We start from the raw sequence: 20,516 nt of genomic DNA on the forward strand, positions 1-20,516 counted from the left end.
CTAATGTAATCTATTACAAAAATAAAGCAAACTGGATGGAAAATGCACAAAATTATTCCTGAATCTCCAATACAGGAACACTAACAAAAATAATTTGCAAAAACTTGTTACTGAAGACAGAGTCATTTATGATTCTCCGAATTATATTTTAAAAGAGGTAGCTAAATATTTTAGGCAGATGTTCTCTTTTCTGTCTCATCTTCTCCCACTGAATGAAGATTACGGTAAGGAAGTCTTTCCAAATAATATAAAAAATTGAAAATTTACAAATGTACAGAAAAATCAGTGCGAAGGCAATATTACAGAGAAATAACTATTTGAGGCTATTAAATAATTTCAGTCTGGAAAAACCCCAGGGCTTGATGGCATACCGGCAGAGGCATATCAAGCTTTTTTTGATGTACTAAAAGCTCCATTGTTAGATTGTTTTAACTACTATATAAATGGTAGTGTGTCAGGTACTCAGCAGGAAGGCCTGATTTCTCTATTATTAAAACAAGACCCAGATGGCAAATATAAAGATCCAGTGTATCTAAAAAACTGGAGGCCCCTTACACTTCAATGTTGTGATGCAAAAATACTAGCGAAATGCATTGCACTCAGAATTAAAAGGGTTTTACCAGGTATTGTTCATCCTGATTAGACAGGTTTTTTACATTGGTGATACATTGGAGATAATATACGACAACTACTAGAAATAATAGAACATCATGAAACATCTAAGAAGCCAGGCCTGGTCTTTGTAGCGGATTTTGAAAAGGCATTTGATAAAGTAAGACGGGATTTTATTTATAAATGCCTGGAGTTTTTCAATTCCGGTGAATCTCTTATAAAATAGGTAAAAGTAATGTATAGCAACCCCAGGTGTAAAATAGTAAATAACGGCTACTTCTCAGAGAGTTTTGAATTGGCAAGAGGAGTTAAACAAGGGTGTCCTCTGTCACCATATATATTCATTATGGCCATCGAAATGCTAGCTATTAAAATCAGAACCAATAACAACATTGGAGGATTAGAAATCCAAGGCTTAAAACTTCTTGACACTAGGGGGGCGCCATTTCGACTTTGTAAAAATTCGTTCCCAAATTAAACTGCCTCGTACTCAATTCTTGCTCGTACAATATGCATATTATTATTACTATTGGATAGAAAACACTCTAGTTTCTAAAACCGTTTGAATTATTTCTCTGAGTGAAACAGAACTCATTCTGCAGCACATTTCCTGTCAGGGAGTGAGATTTCAGAAATCGAGGTCCCTGTTCTGAGGTCAGTTTATAAGTCCCCATGTAAGCCATCGGGCTACATGCACTGCATACGCCTTCCTCTAGATGTCAGTAAGCGGGGAGAATTTGAATGGAGTGGATTGCGCAATCTGGGGCCCTATATAAGACCGTGGAACGGAAGTACCGTTCTTTTCAACGGGGCGCCTGGCACATCAGGGACATCACAATGGCCTCCTGCAAAGCTTTCGTTTTAGCAGTTCTGTATCTCCGGTCATGTTTTTATTCGTTATAGTTGTTAAAGACATCATAAGGTAGTTAATTTAAACCGACTTATAGCAGTTTATATCAGTTTATTGCGATTTTCCTGGATTTCTTTGTGATGCGCTTTCACGAGTTGGACACCTCTCCAGTGGGTGGCTATCGTTAGCTGCTTTTTCCACATGAGAAGAGGACATCTTTCAACCAAAAGACGATTGTTCTGGAGAAAGGACACCTTGCCCAAGATTCTGATGGAAGCTCGGCAAATAGTAAGCAATCTTTATGTTGTTAATTCGTATTTATGTTGACAAATGTCAAATAATAATTCCGCCATGAATTTCGGTGCGGTCTCGCTTTAGCGCACGCTGTATGCTGAAGTAACGTTAATTTTAAAAATGTAACACAGCGATTGCATTAAGAACTAATTTGTCTTTCATTTGCTGTCCAACTTGTATTTTTTAGTCAAGTTTATGAATAGTTTTCGATTAGAATAGGTGCCTCTCCAAGATGGCGCCGGACAGATTGCTTGAAGTTTTGGCCACTAATCACATTGTATAACCACGATTTGTGCCGCTAAATATGCACATTTTCGAACAAACTCTATATGCATTGTGTAATATGATGTTATAGGACTGTCATCTGAAGAATTCTGAGAAGGTTAGTGAAAAAATTAATATATTTTGGTGGTTTATACGTTATCGCTATTTTTGCCTTGAATCAATGCTGTTGTGATGTTTGCTATTGTGGTAAGCTAATATAACGCTATATTGTGTTTTCGCTGCAAAACACTTAGAAAATCTGAAATATTGGCTGGATTCACAAGATCTGTGTCTTTCATTTGCTGTACGCTGTGTATTTTTAAGAAATGTTTTATGATGAGTAATTAGGTAATACACGATGGTCTCTGTAGTTATTCTAGTCGCTTTGGTGCGAGTTGTGATGGTGGCTGCAATGGTAAACTATGATTTATACCTGAAATATGCACATTTTTCTAACAAAACATATGCTATACAATAAATATGTTATCAGACTGTCATCTGATGAAGTTGTTTCTTGGTTAGTGGCTATTTATATCTTTATTTGGTCAAATTTGTGATAGCTACTGATGGAGTAAAAAAATGGTGGAGTAAAAAAGTGGTGTCTTTTGCTAACGTGGTTAGCTAATAGATTTACATAGTGTGTCTTCCCTGTAAAACATTTTAAAAATCAGAAATGATGGCTGGATTCACAAGATGTGTATCTTTCATTTGGTGTCTTGGACTTGTGATTTCATGAACATTTTATTATATGATATCCCTGTGGCTTTAGGCTAGGCTATGCTAGTCAGCTTTTTTGATGGGGGGGATCCCGGATCCGGGTTTGTGAGGCGTTAGAGGTTAAAAACAAAGGTGTCCATGTACGCAGATGACTCAAGTTTTATATTAAGTCCGCAAGCTAGATCCCTGCAATGTCTCATTGAAGATCTAGATAACTTTTCTGTACTCTCTGGATTAAAACCAGAGAGTACAAAAAGTGTACAATACTATGTATTGGATCGTTAAAAAATACATATTTTACACTACCCTGCAGTTTGCCTATAAAATGGGCTGATGGTGAAGTAGACATACTTGGTATTCATATCACAAAATATATAAATAAGCTCTCCACAATGAATTTCAATAGAAAACTTGTAAAAATAGACAAGATCCTGCAACCATGGAGAGGTAAATACCTGTCTATTTATGGAAAATTTGTTATTAACTTCTTAGTCATATCTCAGTTTACTCACTTACTTATGACGCTGCCTACTCCTGATGATTAATTTTTCAAATCATATTAGCAAAAAATATTTCGCTTTATCTGCGACGCTAAACCAGACAAAATAAAGCGTGCCTATCTATATAATGAATAACGGTCTAAAATAATAAATAAAATAATGTCTACAATTCTGATGGTCACAGTGGTTTTTCCCTTTAGTAGATAATAGGCCTATTTGTAAGAATCTTAGCATATGTGGAATAAATTCTTAATTCTAATATTATCATATAATTGTAACAACCTGTCCTGGCACACCTATTACACGATATGAGTAACTAATGCGTAATAGGACGATATTTACATAGGCTACTGTCATAGCCTGATACTTCGAATGAAATATCATATAGTAGCTTGAGCAAGACTGTGTCACAGGGTGACACAAGCGTGAAACAAGTTTTTCCTAGACTTTCCTCAGCCCACCTGTTGAGAATGCTGCAAACTCAGTCGTTGAACACACATGCCACGTCTCTCTAACAGCGCCCCGTTAAACGGTCCCCCAATAAGAACAATCGTCTTATTAGAATACCAAGCAGGCAAATCAACAGTGTTCCCCGTGGCAAGATAAAGAGGATCTACTTTTGAACGGAAAGTAAGCCAAACACTCGTGCCATTGGAATGTGCGTAAAATATACGTGTGCAACAATTTCTGCGGCCTGTGCGCACACGTGAGTGCTATCATTGGAATCTTTCCTCAGGCAAGCCCACTCCTCCATTGGAAAGCATCTTCTCAGATCATCACCCCTGGATGCTCTCAGCATCTGTCTCGATTTTTAATTTAAAAAATAATAATTTCACCTTTATTTAACCAGGTAGGCCAGTTGAGAACAAGTTCTCATTTACAACTGCGACCTGGCCAAGATAAAGCAAAAGCAGAGCGACAGAAACAATAACACAGAGTTACACATGGGATAAACAAACAAACAGTCAATAACACAGTAGATAAATCTGTATACAGTGTGTGCAAATGAAATAAAGAGGTAAGGCAATATATAGGCCAATAGTGGCGAAGTAATTACAATTTAGCAATTTACACTGGAGTGATACATGTGCAGATGAGGATGTGCAAGTAGAAATACTGGTGTGCAAAAGAGCAGAAAAACAAAAACAAATATGTGATGAGATAGGTAGTTGGTTGGATGGGCTATTTACAGATGGGCTGTGTACAGCTGCAGCCGGGTTGAGATGATTAAATATAAAAGCACTAAACCTCTCTCTAAAAGCTTCAATTATTCAAAAGTTTTACCTGAACCCTAAATGGTTCTCAAGCAGATTACTAAGAAAAGCTCATCCATTGTTTAAAAATGACCTTTTTGCCTTTGTGCAGATTGCCATGTCTCATTTTAGATTAATAGAAAAGTATACTTTTTTCAAAGTATCTCTCTTTTTCAAACAAGCATTGTAGAGCTGGTTACAATTTCAATTTCATCCCCCTGAAAATATAGAAAAAATATTACAACAAATATAATGGCTGAATTCAAATGTGCTGGTTGATAAAATACCTGTATTTATGGGAAAGATTTTTGAAAAGGGTATTTTGTTCTAAAATGATCATGTAAATTGGAATGGTTGAGTTATGTCCTTCATAGAGGTATCAAAATTGTATGGGAAGGTCTGCTCAATCCAAGAGTACAACCAATTGATAACAGCATTACCCCAAAAATGGAGGAGGCAGGTGGCAGCGGGAGGAGGTAGGGAACTTGTCTGTCTGCCCAATATAAAGGATCAAAACTGATGAAGCAATAAAAATAGCATAAATAGGAAAGTATACTAGTTTCATTTAAGGACCAGGATGTTGACAACTGTGCTATACAGATGCTATACAGATTTTTGATGTATCGATTCCATGGTACAGGGTGTATGAGTTGATATACAGTTGAAGTCGGAAGGTTACATACACTTAGGTCGGAGTCATTAAAACTCATTTTTCAACCACTCCACAAATTTCTTGTTAACAAACTATAGTTTTGGCAAGTCGGTTAGGACATCTACTTTGTGTATGACACAAGTCATTTTTCCAACAATTGTTTACAGACAGATTATTTCACTTATAATTCACTGAATCACAATTCCAGTGGGTCAGAAGTTTACATACAGTAAGTTGACTGTGCCTTTAAAGGCTTGGAAAATTCCAGGAAATGTTGTCATGGATTTAGAAGCTTCTGTTAGGCTAATTGACATCCTTTGAGCCAATTGGAGGTGTACCTGTGGATGTATTTCAAGGCCTACCTTCAAACTCAGTGCCTCTTTGCTTGACATCATGGGAAAATCAAAAGAAATCAGCCAAGACATCAGAAAAAAATTTGTTGACCTCCACAAGTCTGGTTCATCCTTGGGAGCAATTTCCAAACGCCTGAAGGTACCACGTTCATCTGTACAAACAATAGAACGCAAGTATAAACACCATGGGACCATGCAGCCATCATACCGCTCAGGAAGGAGACGCGTTCTGTCTCCTAGAGATGAACGTACTTTGGTGTGAAAAATGCAAATCAATTCCAGAACAAAGGACCTTGTGAAGATGCTGGAGGAACCAGGTACAAAAGTATCTATATCCACAGTAAAACGAGTCCTATTTCTACATAACCTGAAAGGCCACTCAGCAAGGAAGAAGCCACTGCTCCAAAACCGCCATAAAAAAGCCAGACAACGGTTTGCCACTGCACATGGGGACAAAGATTGTACTTTTTGGATAAATGTCCTCTGGTCTGATGAAACAAAAATAGAACTGTTTGGCCATTATATTTGGAGGAAAAAGGGGGAGGCTTGCAAGCCACAGAACACCATCCCAACCGTGAAGCCCGGCGGTGGCAGCATCATGTTGTGGTGGTGCTTTGCTGCAGGAGGGACTGGTGCACTTCACAAAATAGATGGCATCACGAGGGGGGGAAATTATGTGGATATATTGAAGCAACATCTCAAGACATCAGTCAGGAAGTTAAAGCTTGGTCGCAAATGGGTCTTCCAAATGGACAATGACCCCAAGCATACTTCCAAAGTTGTGGCAAAATGGCTTAAGGACAACAAAGTCAAGGTATTACAGTGGCCATCACAAAGCCCTGACCTCAATCCTATAGAACATTTGTGGGCAGAACTGAAAAAGCAGGTGCGAGCAAAGGAGGCCTACAAACCTGACTCAGTTACACCAGCTCTGTCAGGAGGAATGGGCCAAAATTCACCCAACTTATTGTGGGAAGCTTGTGGAAGGCTACCTGAAACGTTTGACCCAAGTTAAACAATTTAAAGGCAATGCTACCAAATACTAATTGGGTGTATGTAAACTTCTGACCCACTGGGAATGTGACGAAAGAAATAAAAGCTGAAATAAATTATTCTCTCTACTATTATTCTGACATTTCACATTCTTAAAATAAAGTGGTGATCCTAACTGACCTAAGACAGGGAATTTTTACTCGGCTTAAATGTCAGTAATTGTGAAAAACTGAGTTTAAATGTATTTGGCTAAGGTGTATGTAAACTTCCAACTTCAACTGTATAAAATGACGCAGGATTCAAGACTGTGCTTTTCAGCTAAAATTATTATTTAGAATTCTTGCCACCAACAAAATGTTGAATATTTGTGGCATAAAATCATCGAAGCTCTGCATATTTTGTTGTGAGGATACAGAATCAACAGACCATTTATTTTGGTATTGTCCTCAGGTAGCCTGTTTCTGGTCTCAGGTTCAGAAATGGCTGAAAATGCATAGCATTGATCTAAAATTGACCCTAGAAATAGTACTGTTAGGAGATCTGGAGAGACTGGGTCAGTCAATTTCTAATACTCTTAGTAAAAGTATTTATCTTCAACTCGCATTCTGTGGATTCTATTCGATTAGATAGATTGAAATTGTACGTTAAACATCACAGCGTAGTTGAAAGATAAATGTTGCGTAGAATTCCGAAGAGGGTGGCCAGCAGAGATAGGTGGGATGGGCTGAGGGAAGCTGAGGGTTGGGATGTGGAATTGGAGACAAGTGGGAATGGAGTTGCTATGCGTGAAATAGAATGATGGTCAAAGATAAAAGTCAAAAATAAAGTCAAAGTAAAACATAATAAAAAGTACGTTTGAATGACACTGAGGGTCAGTGTTTTTACAGCTAATGCCGGTTTGCCTGAGGCTGATGCCGTGCAGGTGTTTGTACACATGCATATACACACACTCTCATTCAAATACATACATACACAGACACACACACATGTAATAGTGCCAGACATGCACTCAAACATATACAGTTGGCATTGCTGTTCTGATTTTAGTGGTCCTTGATGTCCTTTGTTTTTGTTTTTTTGTTGCATTTCTGTTTGCTGTTTTCTTTTGTCTTTTTCTTTTTTCTCTTTAGTTAATTTGGTTGGTTGTTGGTGCTTTGGGGGGTTCTTTGGGGTGGGGAATGGAATTCATTGTATTTTGAAAGGGGGGGGGGGCTGTGGGAAGGGTCTCGGATGGTTGAGGGTCAGCTATTGGGGAACTGTGGGGGGATGTTGGAGGGTTCGGGTCCCTGTTTGTTTGGTCTGTTGGGAGATCTGTTGACGTGCCCTTGAGCAGGGCATTGACCCTGGATGCTTCTGTGTGTCGCTCTGAATGGGAGTCTGTTGGATGACTGCTGTGGTGCAGTTGTTGAGTGGCTACACTGCTAGTATATTGTATGTTTTGGATATTCAATAAAACATATTTTTAAAATACATTGAATTATTCCCCATTGTTGCAAATAGTTATGGGATATTAGAATCCCATTGTCTTAACCTTTGTCATCTTCAACCTAGACTACAGTCATCTTCCCAACTACACCCCATATAAACCCAGCAGTATCCAATAGTCAGCTTGTTAACTGGGTGGCCCCTGCCCTTTGATCAATCCTAGACATATGTGATCTCTGTTAGGGGTAGAGGGTGATAGAAGGGGTCTCACCAGGACTGCAGGATGTCCAGCCCCCCCTCTGGAGGACCCCCGTTGCCGGCCAGCTGTTGCCGTCTCTTCCAGTGGATCAGCTCGTCATCCAGGATAATGGTCTGCTGCTTCCTCAGCAGCTGCAGGCTCTTCTGGTGCTTCTCTGCCAGGTCCTAGGCAAACACACATGCAGGTATGCACACACACACACACACACACACACACACACACACACACACACACACACACACACACACACACACACACACACACACACACACACACACACACACACACACACACACACACACACACACACACACACACACACACACACACACAGATAAGAATGTACCCATACATTACACGTCATACATATTCTCCAATCAATATACATCCCCAGCTTTGATACCCTGAAGGCATGAGATTCCTCCAGATAGACTTTACAGTGAAATGCTGACTTACAAGCCCTTAACTTCTTTGGGGTAGGGGGCAGTATTTTCACGTCCGGATGAAAAGCGTGCCCAGAGTAAACTGCCTGCTACTCAGGCCCAGATGCTAGGATATGCATATTATTAGCAGATTTGGATAGAAAGCACTCTGAAGTTTCTAAAACTGTCTGAATGATGTCTGTGAGTATAACAGAACTCATATGGCAGGCAAAAACCTGAGAAGAAAATCCAACCAGCAAATCTGAGGTTTGTAGTTTTTCAACTCTTTGCTTATCCAAGATACAGTGGAAATGGGGTCATATTCCTAAGGCTTCCACTAGATGTCAACAGTCTTTAGAACCTTGTTTGAGGCTTCTACTGTGAAGTGGGGGCGAATGAGAGGGGAATGAGTCAGAGGTCTGCCAGAGAGCCACGAGCTGACCATGCGCGTTCATGTGAGAGTTAGCTTGCGTTCCATTGCATTTCTGAAGACAAAGTAATTCTCCAGTTGGAACATTATTGAAGATTTATGTTAAAAACATCCTAAAGATTGATTCTGTACATCGTTTGACATGTTTCTACGGACTGTAACGGAACTTTTGGACTTTTCGTCTGAAACTTGTGATCGCGCGTCATGAATTTTGATTACTGGGCTAAACGCGCGAACAAAAAGGATGTATTTGGACATAAATTATGGACTTCATCGAACAAAACAAACATTTATTGTGGAACTGGGATTCCTGGGAGTACATTCTGATGAAGATCATCAAAGGTAAGTGAATATATATAATGCTATTCTGACATCTGTTGACTACACAACATGGCGGATATCTCTTTGGGTTGTGTTGGTACTTAGATTATTGCATGGTGTGCTTTTTCCGTAAAGTTTTTTTGAAATCTGACAGCGGTTGCATTAAGGAGAAGTGGATCTAAAATTCCATACATAACAGTTGTATCTTCAAGCAATGTTTATTATGAGTATTTCTGTAAATTGATGTGGCTCTCTGCAAAATCACTGGATGTTTTGGAACTACTGAACATAACGCGCCAATGTAAACTGAGATTTTTGGATATAAATATGAACTTTACCGAACAAAACATACATGTATTGTGTAACATGAAGTCCTATGAGTGTCATCTGATGAAGATCATCAAAGGTTAGTGATTAATTTTATCTCTATTTCTGCTTTTTTGACTCCTCTCTTTGGCTGGAAAAATGGCTGTGTTTTTCTGTGACTTGGCTCTGACCTAACATAATCGTTTGGTGTGCTTTTCGTCGTAGAGCCTTTTTAAAATCGGACACTGTGGCTGGATTTACAACAAGTGTATCTTTAAAATGGTGTAAAATACTTGTATGTTTGAGGAATTTTAATTATGGGATTTCTGTTGTTTTGAATTTGGCGCCCTGCAGTTTTACTAGCTGTTGACGAGGTGAGACGCTACCGTCCCACATACCCTAGAGAGGTTAAACAACAATGCAGTTTTAAGAATATACCTAAAAAAAGTAAGAGAAGAATAAATAATAATTAAAGAGCAGCAGTAAATAACAATAGTGGGGCTATATACAGGGGTTACCGGTACAGAGTCAATGTGCGGGGGCACCTCTGTCGAGGTAATTAAGGTCATTGGTACATGTAGGTAGAGTTATTAAAGTGACTATGCATAGATAATAACAGTGAGTAGCAGCAGCGTAGAAGAGGGGGGAGGGGGCAATGAAAATTGTCTGGGTAGCCATTTGATTAGATGTTCAGGAGTCTTATGGCTTGGGGGTAGAAGCTGTTTAGAAGCCTCTTGGACCTAGACTTGGTGCTCCGGTACCGCTTGCTGTGCTTTATCAGATAGAACAGTCTATGACTAGGGTGGCTGGAGTCTTTGACAATTTTTAGGGCTTTCCTCTGACACCGCCTGGTATAGAGGTCTTGGATGTCAGGAAGCTTGGCCCCGGTGATGTACTGGACCGCACGCACTACCCTCTGTTGTGCCTTGCGGTCGGAGGCCGAGTAGTTGCCATATCGGGCAGTGATGCAACCCATCAGGATGCTCTCAATGGTGCAGCTGTAGAATCTTTTCAGGATCCGAGGACCCATGCCAAATCTTTTCAGTCTCCTGAGGGTGAATAGGTTTTGTCGTGCCCTCTTCACGACTGTCTTGGTGTGCTTGGACCATTTTAGTTTGTTGGTGATGTGGACACCAAGGAACTTGAAGCTCTCAACCTGCTCCGCTACAGCCCCGTCGATGAGAATGCTCGGTCCTCCTTTTCCTGTAGTTCACAATCATCTCCTTTGTCTTGATCGCGTTGAGGGAGAGGTTGTTGTCCCCACGGTCAGACCCCACGGTCAGGTCTCTAATCTCCTCCCTATAGGCTGTCTCATCATTGTTGACACTGCCGATGACACTGTTGTGTCATTGGCAAACTTAATGATGGTGTTGGAGTCGTGCCTGGCCGTGCAGTCATGAGTGAACAGGGAGTACAGGAGGGGACTGAGCACGAACCCCTGAGGGGCCCACGTGAAGAGGATCAGCGTGGCGGATGTGTTGTTACCTACCCTTACCACCTGGGGGCGGCCAATCAGGAAGTCCAGGATCCAGTTGCAGAGGGAGGTGTTTAGTCCCAGGGTCCTTAGCTTAGTGATGAGCTTTGAGGGCACAATGGTGTTGAACGCTGAGCTGTAGTCAATGAATAGCATTCTCACATAGGTGTTCCTTTTGTCCACCAGTAAAAGGGCAGTGTGGAGTGCAATAGAGATTGCATCATCTGTGGATCTGTTGGGGCGGTATGCAAATTGGAGTGGGTCTACGGTTTCTGGGACAATGGTGTTGATGTGAGCCATGAGCAGCCTTTCAAAGCATTTCATGGCTACAGACGTGAGTGCTACGGGTCGGTAGTCATTTAGGCAGGTTACCTTAGTGTTCTTGGGCACAGGAACTATGGTGGTCTGCTTGAAACATGTTGGTATTACTGTCTCAGACAGGGAGAGGTTGAAAATGTCAGTGAAGACACTTGCCAGTTGGTCAGCGCATGCTTGGAGTACACGTCCTGGTAATCCGTCTGGCCCTGCCACCTTGTGAATGTTGACCTGTTTAAATGTCTTACTCACATCGGCTGCGGAGAGTGTGATCACACAGTCGTCCGGAACAACTGATGCTCTCATGCATGTTTCAGTGTTACTTGCCTCGAAGCGAGCATAAGAGTTATTTAGCTCATCTGGTAGGCTCGTGTCACTGAGCAGCTCTCGGCTGTGCTTCCCTTTGTAGTCTGTAATAGTTTGCAAGCCCTGCCACATCCGACGAGCATCGGAGCCGGTGTAGCACGATTCGATCTTAGTCCTGTATTGACGCTTTGCCTGTTTGATGGTTCGTCCCGCTCCTTGAAAGCGGCAGCTCTACCCTTTAGCTCAGTGCGAATGTTGCCTGTAATCCATGGCTTCTGGTAGGGGTATGTACGTACAGTCACTGTGAGGACGACGTCTTTGATTCACTTATTGATGAAGCCAGTGACTGATGTGGTGTACTCCTAAATGCCATCGAAAGAATCCCGGAACATATTCCAGTCTGCACTAGCAAAACAGTCCTGTAGTTCATCATCTGCTTCATCTGATCACTTTTTTATAGACCGAGTCACTGGTGCTTCCTGCATTAATTTTTGCTTGTTAGCAGGAATCAGGAGGATAGAATTATGGTCAGATTTGCCAAATGGAGTGTGATGGAGAGCTTTGTATGTATCTCTGTGTGTGGGGAAAAGGTGGTCTAGAGTTTTTTTTCCCTCTGCACATTTAACTTACTGATAGAAATGAGGTAAAACTGATTTAAGATTCCCTGCATTAAAGTTCACGGTCACTAGGAGCGCCGCCTCTGGATGAGCGTTTTCCTGTTTGCTTATGGAGGTATACAGCTCATTGAGTGCGGTTTTAGTGCCAGCATCGGTCTGTGGTGGTATGTAGACAGCTACGAAAAATACAGATGAAAACTCTCTAGGTAGATAGTGTGGTCGACAGCTAATCATGAGATACTCTTGAGACTTCCTTAGATATCGTGCACCAGCTGTTGTTTACAAATATACATAGGCCCCGATAGAGTGTATAACCTGCCAGTACAACCCACCATATTAATGTCGTTCAGCCATGACTCAGTGAAACATAAGATATTACAGTTTTTAATGTCCCGTTGGTAGGATATACGTGCTTTCAGTTCATCCCACTTATTTTCAAGCGATTGAACGTCAGCTAACAGTACTGATGGCAAAGGCAGATTAGCCACTTGTCGCCTGATCCTCACAAGGCACCCCGATCTCCTTCCGCGAAATCGCTGTTTCTTTCTCCAGCGAATGATGGGGATGAGGGCCTGTTCGGGTGTTTTTGTTGTATATCCTTCCCTTCCGACTCATTAAAGAAAAATTATTTGTCCAATTTGAGGTGAGTAATCGTTGTTCTGATGTCCAGAAGCTCTTTTCGGTCATAAGAGACGGTAGTAGCAACATTATGTAAAAAATAAGTTACAAACAACAACAAAAAACGTACAAAATAGCATGGTTGGTTAAGAGCCAATTAAACAAGCAGCCATCCCCTCCGGCGCCATCATTCCAGGTTGTACGTGTGTGTGTTTCAGTACATGTGTGTGTGTATGCAGTATAAAAAGTAGTGTACCAGTCTGTATTTCTGTAGTGTGTTGGCCTCCCGGGTGAGCCAGGCCTCCACGGTGGCTCTCTTGCTCAGTAATGTGGGCTCCCTCAGCTGTCTGTCAGCAGGGGGCAGTGTGGCCAGGCTGGTCAACTGGGCTGCATGTGGGCGAAGAGAGGGAGAGGAAGAGGGGAAGGACAGGAGAGAGGGGGAGGGCAGCAAATCTCACATAACCACACCTGTCTTTTACTTTGCAGACCACACACACACAAACACACTGACACCCACTCACTCACCTACAAACCCACACGTCATTCTGCCCAATAAAAGGTGAGGGCTGCTGGGGTTGATGACCCAGCGTGTTGTGACTAGGAGGGGGACCAGGGCAAGGCTGACTCACCCTGGATGCGGAGGCTCTCCTGGTACTGGATGATGAAGTACTCCTGGTTGTGCTGGAGCTTTCTCAGGTCGTTCTCTGTGTCCTGGGTCAGCAGGCGCAGCTCCTCGAATGCCTGGTTGATCTGCTGATACTTCTGGGACATGCTGTCCATCATCCCGCCCACTGGGGAGCTCGACTGCCAATCAGAGGGAGGAGAGAGAGGTGACAGGGCTGGGCCGGTAAACAACGCTGGCTTTGAGATGATTTGCAGGAACTAGCTAGTGTGGTGTTGAGCATTTCATCATCATTGCATGGAGCAGAAAGACACACAAACTGACAGAACCTGAAATCGCCCTGTGCCTCTTTAACACAACCTCAATGACCCCTGCTTGTGTTATTCCACAGTAATCCCTAACGACCATAACCAACAGTGATCACCACTGACTGAACATGTGAGACCGTGCAGAGGGAAATGCATTTCCTTATCGTGGGCAGACACAGCCCATGGCTTGTTAAGGCTGGGGACGTGAGCACTGTGAAGACAGTCTGAATAAACAGATGGCAATGCAATCACGTAGAATATGCAATCCTGTGATAGGAGAAGCCTGGCATGACTGGAAATCAATTTAATACTGGGTTTATTGATATTCAGATGTTTTATGGACCACCGGCTTTATGGTTTTATAACCCTTGTTATAAAATATCACATTTCTTCACCTCCCCACCAGGCCTACAGCTTTGCTGGTTCATGAGAAATTCAAAGTTTATCTTTCAGCAAGACATATGGGCTGTGTCTGTGCAGGTTTTCTGACTAGGTGTGGGTGTGAAGTGCTATGTGTGTGTGTGTGTGCGTGTGCGTGTGTGTGTGTTGTGTGTATTTATGTGGTTGTCAACAGGTTTACGTATGTCTGTGGGAAAATTGAGAGTAAATTGCCTTTGATGCCGGCAGAGAGGCAGAAAAGCGACCCCCAAAGGCTGTGATTTCCATAATGTCATGGAATTGGCTGTGTTATGTTAAACATCTGTGTGGTGTTTCTAGAGTTTGGGTGTCTGCAAATATTTATAAAAGGTGTGTGGGTATTTCCATATTATTTCCATATGTGTATGTATGTATGTGTGTGTGTGTGTGTGTGTGTATGTGTGTGTGTGTATTTTGTGCATACGAGCTACAGGTATCTGTTATATGCATACCTGTGAAACAAGCTTCCCAGGTAGGTGGGAGTAGGAATGGAAGTTGGAGAGACTGCTTCATACTCACATTAGAGGCCTCTCGGACTAGCCTCTGCTCCGTGTACAGGATGTGTTTGATGCATCTCACCAGCTCCAGAGGGCAGCGGTCATACGTGCTCTGAAAGACAAGGACCACATGTGCTGTCGTGTTAGGCTTGTTAGCCGTGTTAGCCGCTGACTGGCAGTACGGCCGTGCACACAACACTGACCAATTTAGCCCGCTCTCGCGCCACGGCATGCTAACGCTCTAAAGCCCACTCCCTGAGCCTAGCTAAACCCAATTAGACTAATGAGATCCTTCTCTCAAGTGCAGACGACTTGGTCTCACATCCACTGGCTACATTTCTCTTCCTTTTTCTCTTTTCTCTCTCTCTTTAACTCCGGTCCTCAAGTAACCCCAAAAGCACCCATTTTGTTGAAGCCCCACACAAAAACACTCATTGAAGGCTTGATGATTAATTGACAAGTTGAATCAGATGTGCTTGTCCGTGGGGCTACAAAAAACATTTGTGCTGTTGGGGGTACTGGAGGACGAGAGTTGGGAAACACAGGTCTGAATCCCTCTCTCACGCACGCATACACACACCAAGGCACCATGCGGGGTTGAAAGACTGCATTGTAGACTGAGTGTTGTGTTGACAAGATGCCTCCTACTCCCACTGTGGAAGGTGACAAGAGGCAGCTTGTTCCTCTGAACCCTGTTCATAAGGGTGAAGACAAACACACCGAGATCCGTGAGTGAAGCACTCAATCATAAAAGGGAACACTGCCTGGTTACCGTAGCCCAGTGTTGTCCACCTTTTGTTTTTCTTCATATAGACACACTGACCAGAGCAGGCTGTTCTCACGTACTGTTTTATTTCTAAGTACGTTGGGTTGGGGTTTATGGATATGGGCCTGTTGCCAATGAGGCTGTGATAACTAACATTTAGCTGAGTTTGGTATCAGTATAATTGAAATAATAATCACCATGATTCAGCTGGTATAGTTGGCTGTAAGGTTATCATATCCTTGTGAGTTTATTGGGTTTATACTGGCTTTATGAAAACTGTCCAGCTAGCTAGTTAGGTGTGGAGGTTTTTGTGAGGGCACTGGCTCTGTGCTCTGCTCACGTACACTGGGAATGTGTGCGCGGTATCTCTCGCCTTCATACGGGTACTGCCCATCTGTCTCACCTTTCTCTAGCTAGCTTTGTGTGGAGGTTCGTCTACTGGTTCAATCTGTCTCACCTTGAGCTGGCTGGCGTAGTGTCCCAGTTTGATCTTGAGCAGGAAGCCGTCCTCTCCCACCTGATGCTCAGCCTTGGTCTGCAGCTCCTGGATCAGGCTGTCCAGCAGACGCTTGGCCTTAAACTCCTCCTGGGGGTTCTCCAGATCGATCACATCCCTGGCACAGGGACAGATAGAACGCTTAGAGATATCCTGTATGTACATACATGCAGAACAGAGTAGCCATTAATCCCCTATGCATTCCCTAACACACACACCTTCACTCAGGCACATACACAGGGACAGTGACTTTACACACTTGCTACTATACATTGCTCTCAGGTTACTACACCTCCATGGTCCCTGCTACTACTATGACTGTGATTGAACCGAATGTGAAGGTTACCGGGTGAGGCATGTCTTTCTGTCAGGTAGAGTGGTGGGCTTTGTGCTGCACTCACCAGAGTTGGCCCTCGAGCCACTGGGACAGGTAATGGCGCACCTCGATGGGGAAGTGCTGTCCATAGAGAGACTGCATCTGGTGCAGCGCATCCCCCTGGAGCTGCTGGGCCTGGATCCACACTGCCATCTTACACACCCTGGGGAGGTAGAGAGGGAGAGAGAGGGAGAGAGAGGGAGAGAGAGGGAGAGAGAGGGAGAGAGAGGGAGAGAGGGAGAGAGAGGGAGAGAGAGAGAGAGAGAGAGAGAGAGAGAGAGAGAGAGAGAGAGAGAGAGAAGGGAAAAAAGAAGGGGGTGGGTGGAGCAGATTTGAAGAGAGAGTGAATAGAGAGATATTAGAGAGTAGGGTGAGCAGATTTGAAGTGACATGGAAAATGTACAGAAGGTTTTCAATCAAAAGAGGAGAACATCTGTTTGAGTTGACTAAAAGTGAAAGAAGCTTCTTTGAGACAGATGACGTATCTGACTGCCACAGAGCGGTTGGACTGGTTGTGTTTGACAGCTGTAGTTGGGCAGTTTGTTTCGCTCTGGAGGAGCTGAGGGTCTAAACATTCTGCTCTGTGTTGAGTCAACAGCTGCATGAGGGAGTGGATCTGGGTCAAATACACATGTCAAATACCTTCTTCGCTTGGAGCAAAGTCAGCAGACTTCCTTCGCTTGGGGTTTGCATTATGTCATTGGTTCAATTGTACAAGACCAAGTAGCCTTAATTATGTGAAGCTCAAATATTGGAACATATCGGACATATTTATTTGACTAAGGTCTGTAAGGTTAACAATAGACAACACAGGTCCCTCAGCTCTGAGAGAGAGTGTGTCAGTAATGTCTCTGTATGTCTTTGTATGACACAATGTAGAAGGGAATTGAAATCTCTTTATATAGTGTCCATAAGCTCCTCAATACATTTATACATACAGGTGTAGTATCTTAATTTAATCACTATTTTGTTGCTGAAAATTTGAGCTTCAGGATTTATAAAAATTCACGGAAAACCTGCAATAACACATGGTTATATTAACAGTATTGCACGTTTCATGTAACCTTATTTTGGCCAGGTAAAAGCCTAACCACTTATCACGCAACATTGTGGACTAAAAGTTAAAATCCTGTTGCTACAGACTTATTTTGCTGTAAAAATACAGGTCAAATTAAGATGCTACATCTGTACATAGATAGACCAGGAGACAGACAGAGAGAGTCACATACAACAGAAAGTGGTAGGGGAAGACTTTGTGAGAGACAATAAATTGTTATTTTTAAACAAATGACGTGGTACAGTATAGCACATGACCTTCATTTGAGCAAAGAGATAGAGACAGAAATAGAGTGATAGAGAAAGAGAGAGAGAGGGAGGCAGATAGAGAGAGAGAGCACCAGGTGAACAGAACACAGCAACTCTGTGACCTGGTGTGTGCCTATGGGCATGACGCTAATATAATCAGCTTATGCTCACACTCCCACAAAATCCACATCCCGTTGGCTGCCAAGCCCTGGCTTGCCCTCCTCTCAACTTCAACCTTTAGCCTTTTTCACTCAGCCTTCCCCCCAATTCACTTACTGCTACATCCCCCACCATTCACTACAACAACAAGCCTTTTAGTTGCTTTCAGTGTCTAAGCATTAAATCGGTACATTGTGGTAAAGATATAGGATCTTAATTTGATCACTCTTTTGTTGCTGAGATTTTTCCTGCACCGCAGCTTTGTGATTTACATTAATCCACTGAAAACCCACACTAACACACCGTTATATTAACAGTATTGCACTTTTCATGTTGCCTACTTTTGGCCAGCTAATAGCCTAACCACCAATCAAGCAACATTATGGACTAAACGTTCAAGTCCTGTTTCTGCAGGATTATTTTGCTGTGACAATATAGGATACAATTTAGATGGAAAATAAAAGCTCTTTATATAGTGTCCATAAGCTCCTCAATAAACTTCTACATACAGGTGTAGGATCTTAATTACTATTTTGTTGCTGAGAATTTGAGCTTCAGGATTTACATAAATTCACTGAAAACCTGCCCTAACATACAGTTATACTAACAGTATTGCACTTTTCATGTAACCTTATTTTGGCCAGGTAAAAGCCTAACCACTGATCACGCAACATTGTGGACTAAAAGTTTAAATCCTGCTGCTACAGCATTATTTTGCTGCAAAAAATGTTATTTTAACAGTATTGCACTTTTCATGTAACCTACTTTGGCCAGCTAATAGCCTAACCACCGATTAAGCAACATTATGGACTAAACGTTCAAATCCTGTTGCTGCAGGATTATTTTGCTGTGACAATATATGTCAAATTAAGATCCTACACCTGTAGGGTTGCTAAACAAAGAAAACAATGAAGGTGAAAGCATGACAGATGGTTTGACTGCGTTCTGAGCTGGAGTGGCATAAGCTAGGAGGTGGATTTAAATGTAACAGAATGGCCCCCGTCAATCATCAGGTGGCTATGCGCAGACTACTCTCAGCCGATCGAAAGAGGAACCATACAGGAAGAGCTGTGAGCCTTCAGTGCTGTACCAGCCTCTTCCTGACCTGCTCTCCTGTAGTGTAGGACTGCCAGTCTGTAACAGCCCATGCCCGCAACCACACACCCCGACACATAAACACACACAATGACACACTACTGTACACACACGCGCACACACACACACACACACACACACACACACACACACACACACACACACACACACACACACACACACACACACACACACACACACACACACACACAGTGATCAGTCATAATCAACACACTACTATATACACACACACACACACACACATCAATTATCATAGGAGCTGCTCTGCATCTGTGTCTGTGGATGCTGGGAGTTGCCAGTAAGCAAACTCTGTCTAGCGGTGGGTTACTGACAGACAGACAGACTGACAGAATTCATCAGCCTCTGTGACCTTACCAGGCGCCCGGTTCCCACCATTAGCACCTTAGCTGTCAACTCCACCAGAGGGTAAAGATAATTCCCCTCAGTCTAGTACTTACCACAACAGCCAAACACAGTGGCACAAAGAGATCTGAGGAGAAGTGAAAGTTACTCCCTTTTGCTTTTTTCTTCTTCAGCAATCACTCTTTATCATTGAAGTGAATCTTGAGACTCTTTTGTGAGCCACCCACTTATAACGACATTAACTGACACACAACCCTAGATCGCAGATATAGTGCACATTGACAGTTGACCCAATGAGAGATCTACAAAGTGTAAAAAAACTGAAAGGAGAAGGTCACACTGCTTACCTCTTGTCTTCAGGTCTTTGCTACCATGTAATAGCAGGATATTATGAAGAGGAGCACCCCAAACCTGAGAGAGAGGTTGAGAGAGAAAGAGAAAGAGAAAGAGGAAGTGAGTATAACCTTGCTTGCTACTGAGGAAGTCGTCTTTTTTCAAAGGGACCACAACATTGACAAAATCTGATTACGAAAGCATTTCATGATGCTGTTCACTGGTGGAGAGCTCCCACAAACGTTAGCACCTCCATGCTTTATCCAAAGCCTCTTATTTTAACCTCAATGGCATTTCAAAAATCATAATGCATAGCATACATATTAAGTTTATTTTGAATTTTTAAAGGAGGATGGGAGCTTACACATTAATTATGACAACTTCCGGAGGCCGTCCTCCAACCTATCAGTGCTCTTGCAGCATGAACTGACATGTCAAAGGATCAGAGAATGAAACTAGTACTGAAAGCATAAGATACAGCTAGCTAGCACTGCAGTGCATAAAATGTGGCGAGTAATTGACTCAAAGAGAGAGAGACAATAGTTGTGTACGGACTGATACTGGAGATGAGAAGCAGGTACGGGGAGTTGAACATTTAATGAGGAACAGACAGGTAACAGTACAGGACCAGCGTCAGCACATGGGTAAACAAAGACATATGACAATCAATGCAGAAGCAGGGAACAGAGCGGGGAACCACACAGATATAGGGAAGGTAATGACAGAGATGATCGAGTCCAGGTGAGTCAAATAATAGCTGATGCGCGTGATGGGGGG

General features: G+C 42.5%; 1 protein-coding gene across 2 annotated transcripts in view; it reads right to left on the minus strand.

Moving 5' to 3' along the window:
* LOC120035909 (signal transducer and activator of transcription 5B-like) overlaps positions 1-20,516 on the minus strand; it is a 96,070-nt gene that overhangs the window by 22,997 nt on the left and 52,557 nt on the right. For both annotated transcript variants that reach the window (XM_038982380.1, XM_038982390.1), the window contains exons 2-8: positions 19,754-19,817; positions 16,489-16,626; positions 16,049-16,205; positions 14,848-14,937; positions 13,611-13,785; positions 13,238-13,368; positions 8,185-8,336 (exon numbers count right to left, since the gene is read on the minus strand). In XM_038982380.1, coding sequence (XP_038838308.1) covers positions 8,185-8,336; positions 13,238-13,368; positions 13,611-13,785; positions 14,848-14,937; positions 16,049-16,205; positions 16,489-16,616 — 833 coding nt within the window. In that variant the 5' untranslated portion in view covers positions 16,617-16,626; positions 19,754-19,817. The remainder of the gene's footprint in view (positions 1-8,184; positions 8,337-13,237; positions 13,369-13,610; positions 13,786-14,847; positions 14,938-16,048; positions 16,206-16,488; positions 16,627-19,753; positions 19,818-20,516) is intronic.

The sequence above is a fragment of the Salvelinus namaycush genome, chromosome 3, assembly GCF_016432855.1.
Source record: "Salvelinus namaycush isolate Seneca chromosome 3, SaNama_1.0, whole genome shotgun sequence".
In the NCBI taxonomy this organism is placed as follows: domain Eukaryota; kingdom Metazoa; phylum Chordata; class Actinopteri; order Salmoniformes; family Salmonidae; genus Salvelinus; species Salvelinus namaycush.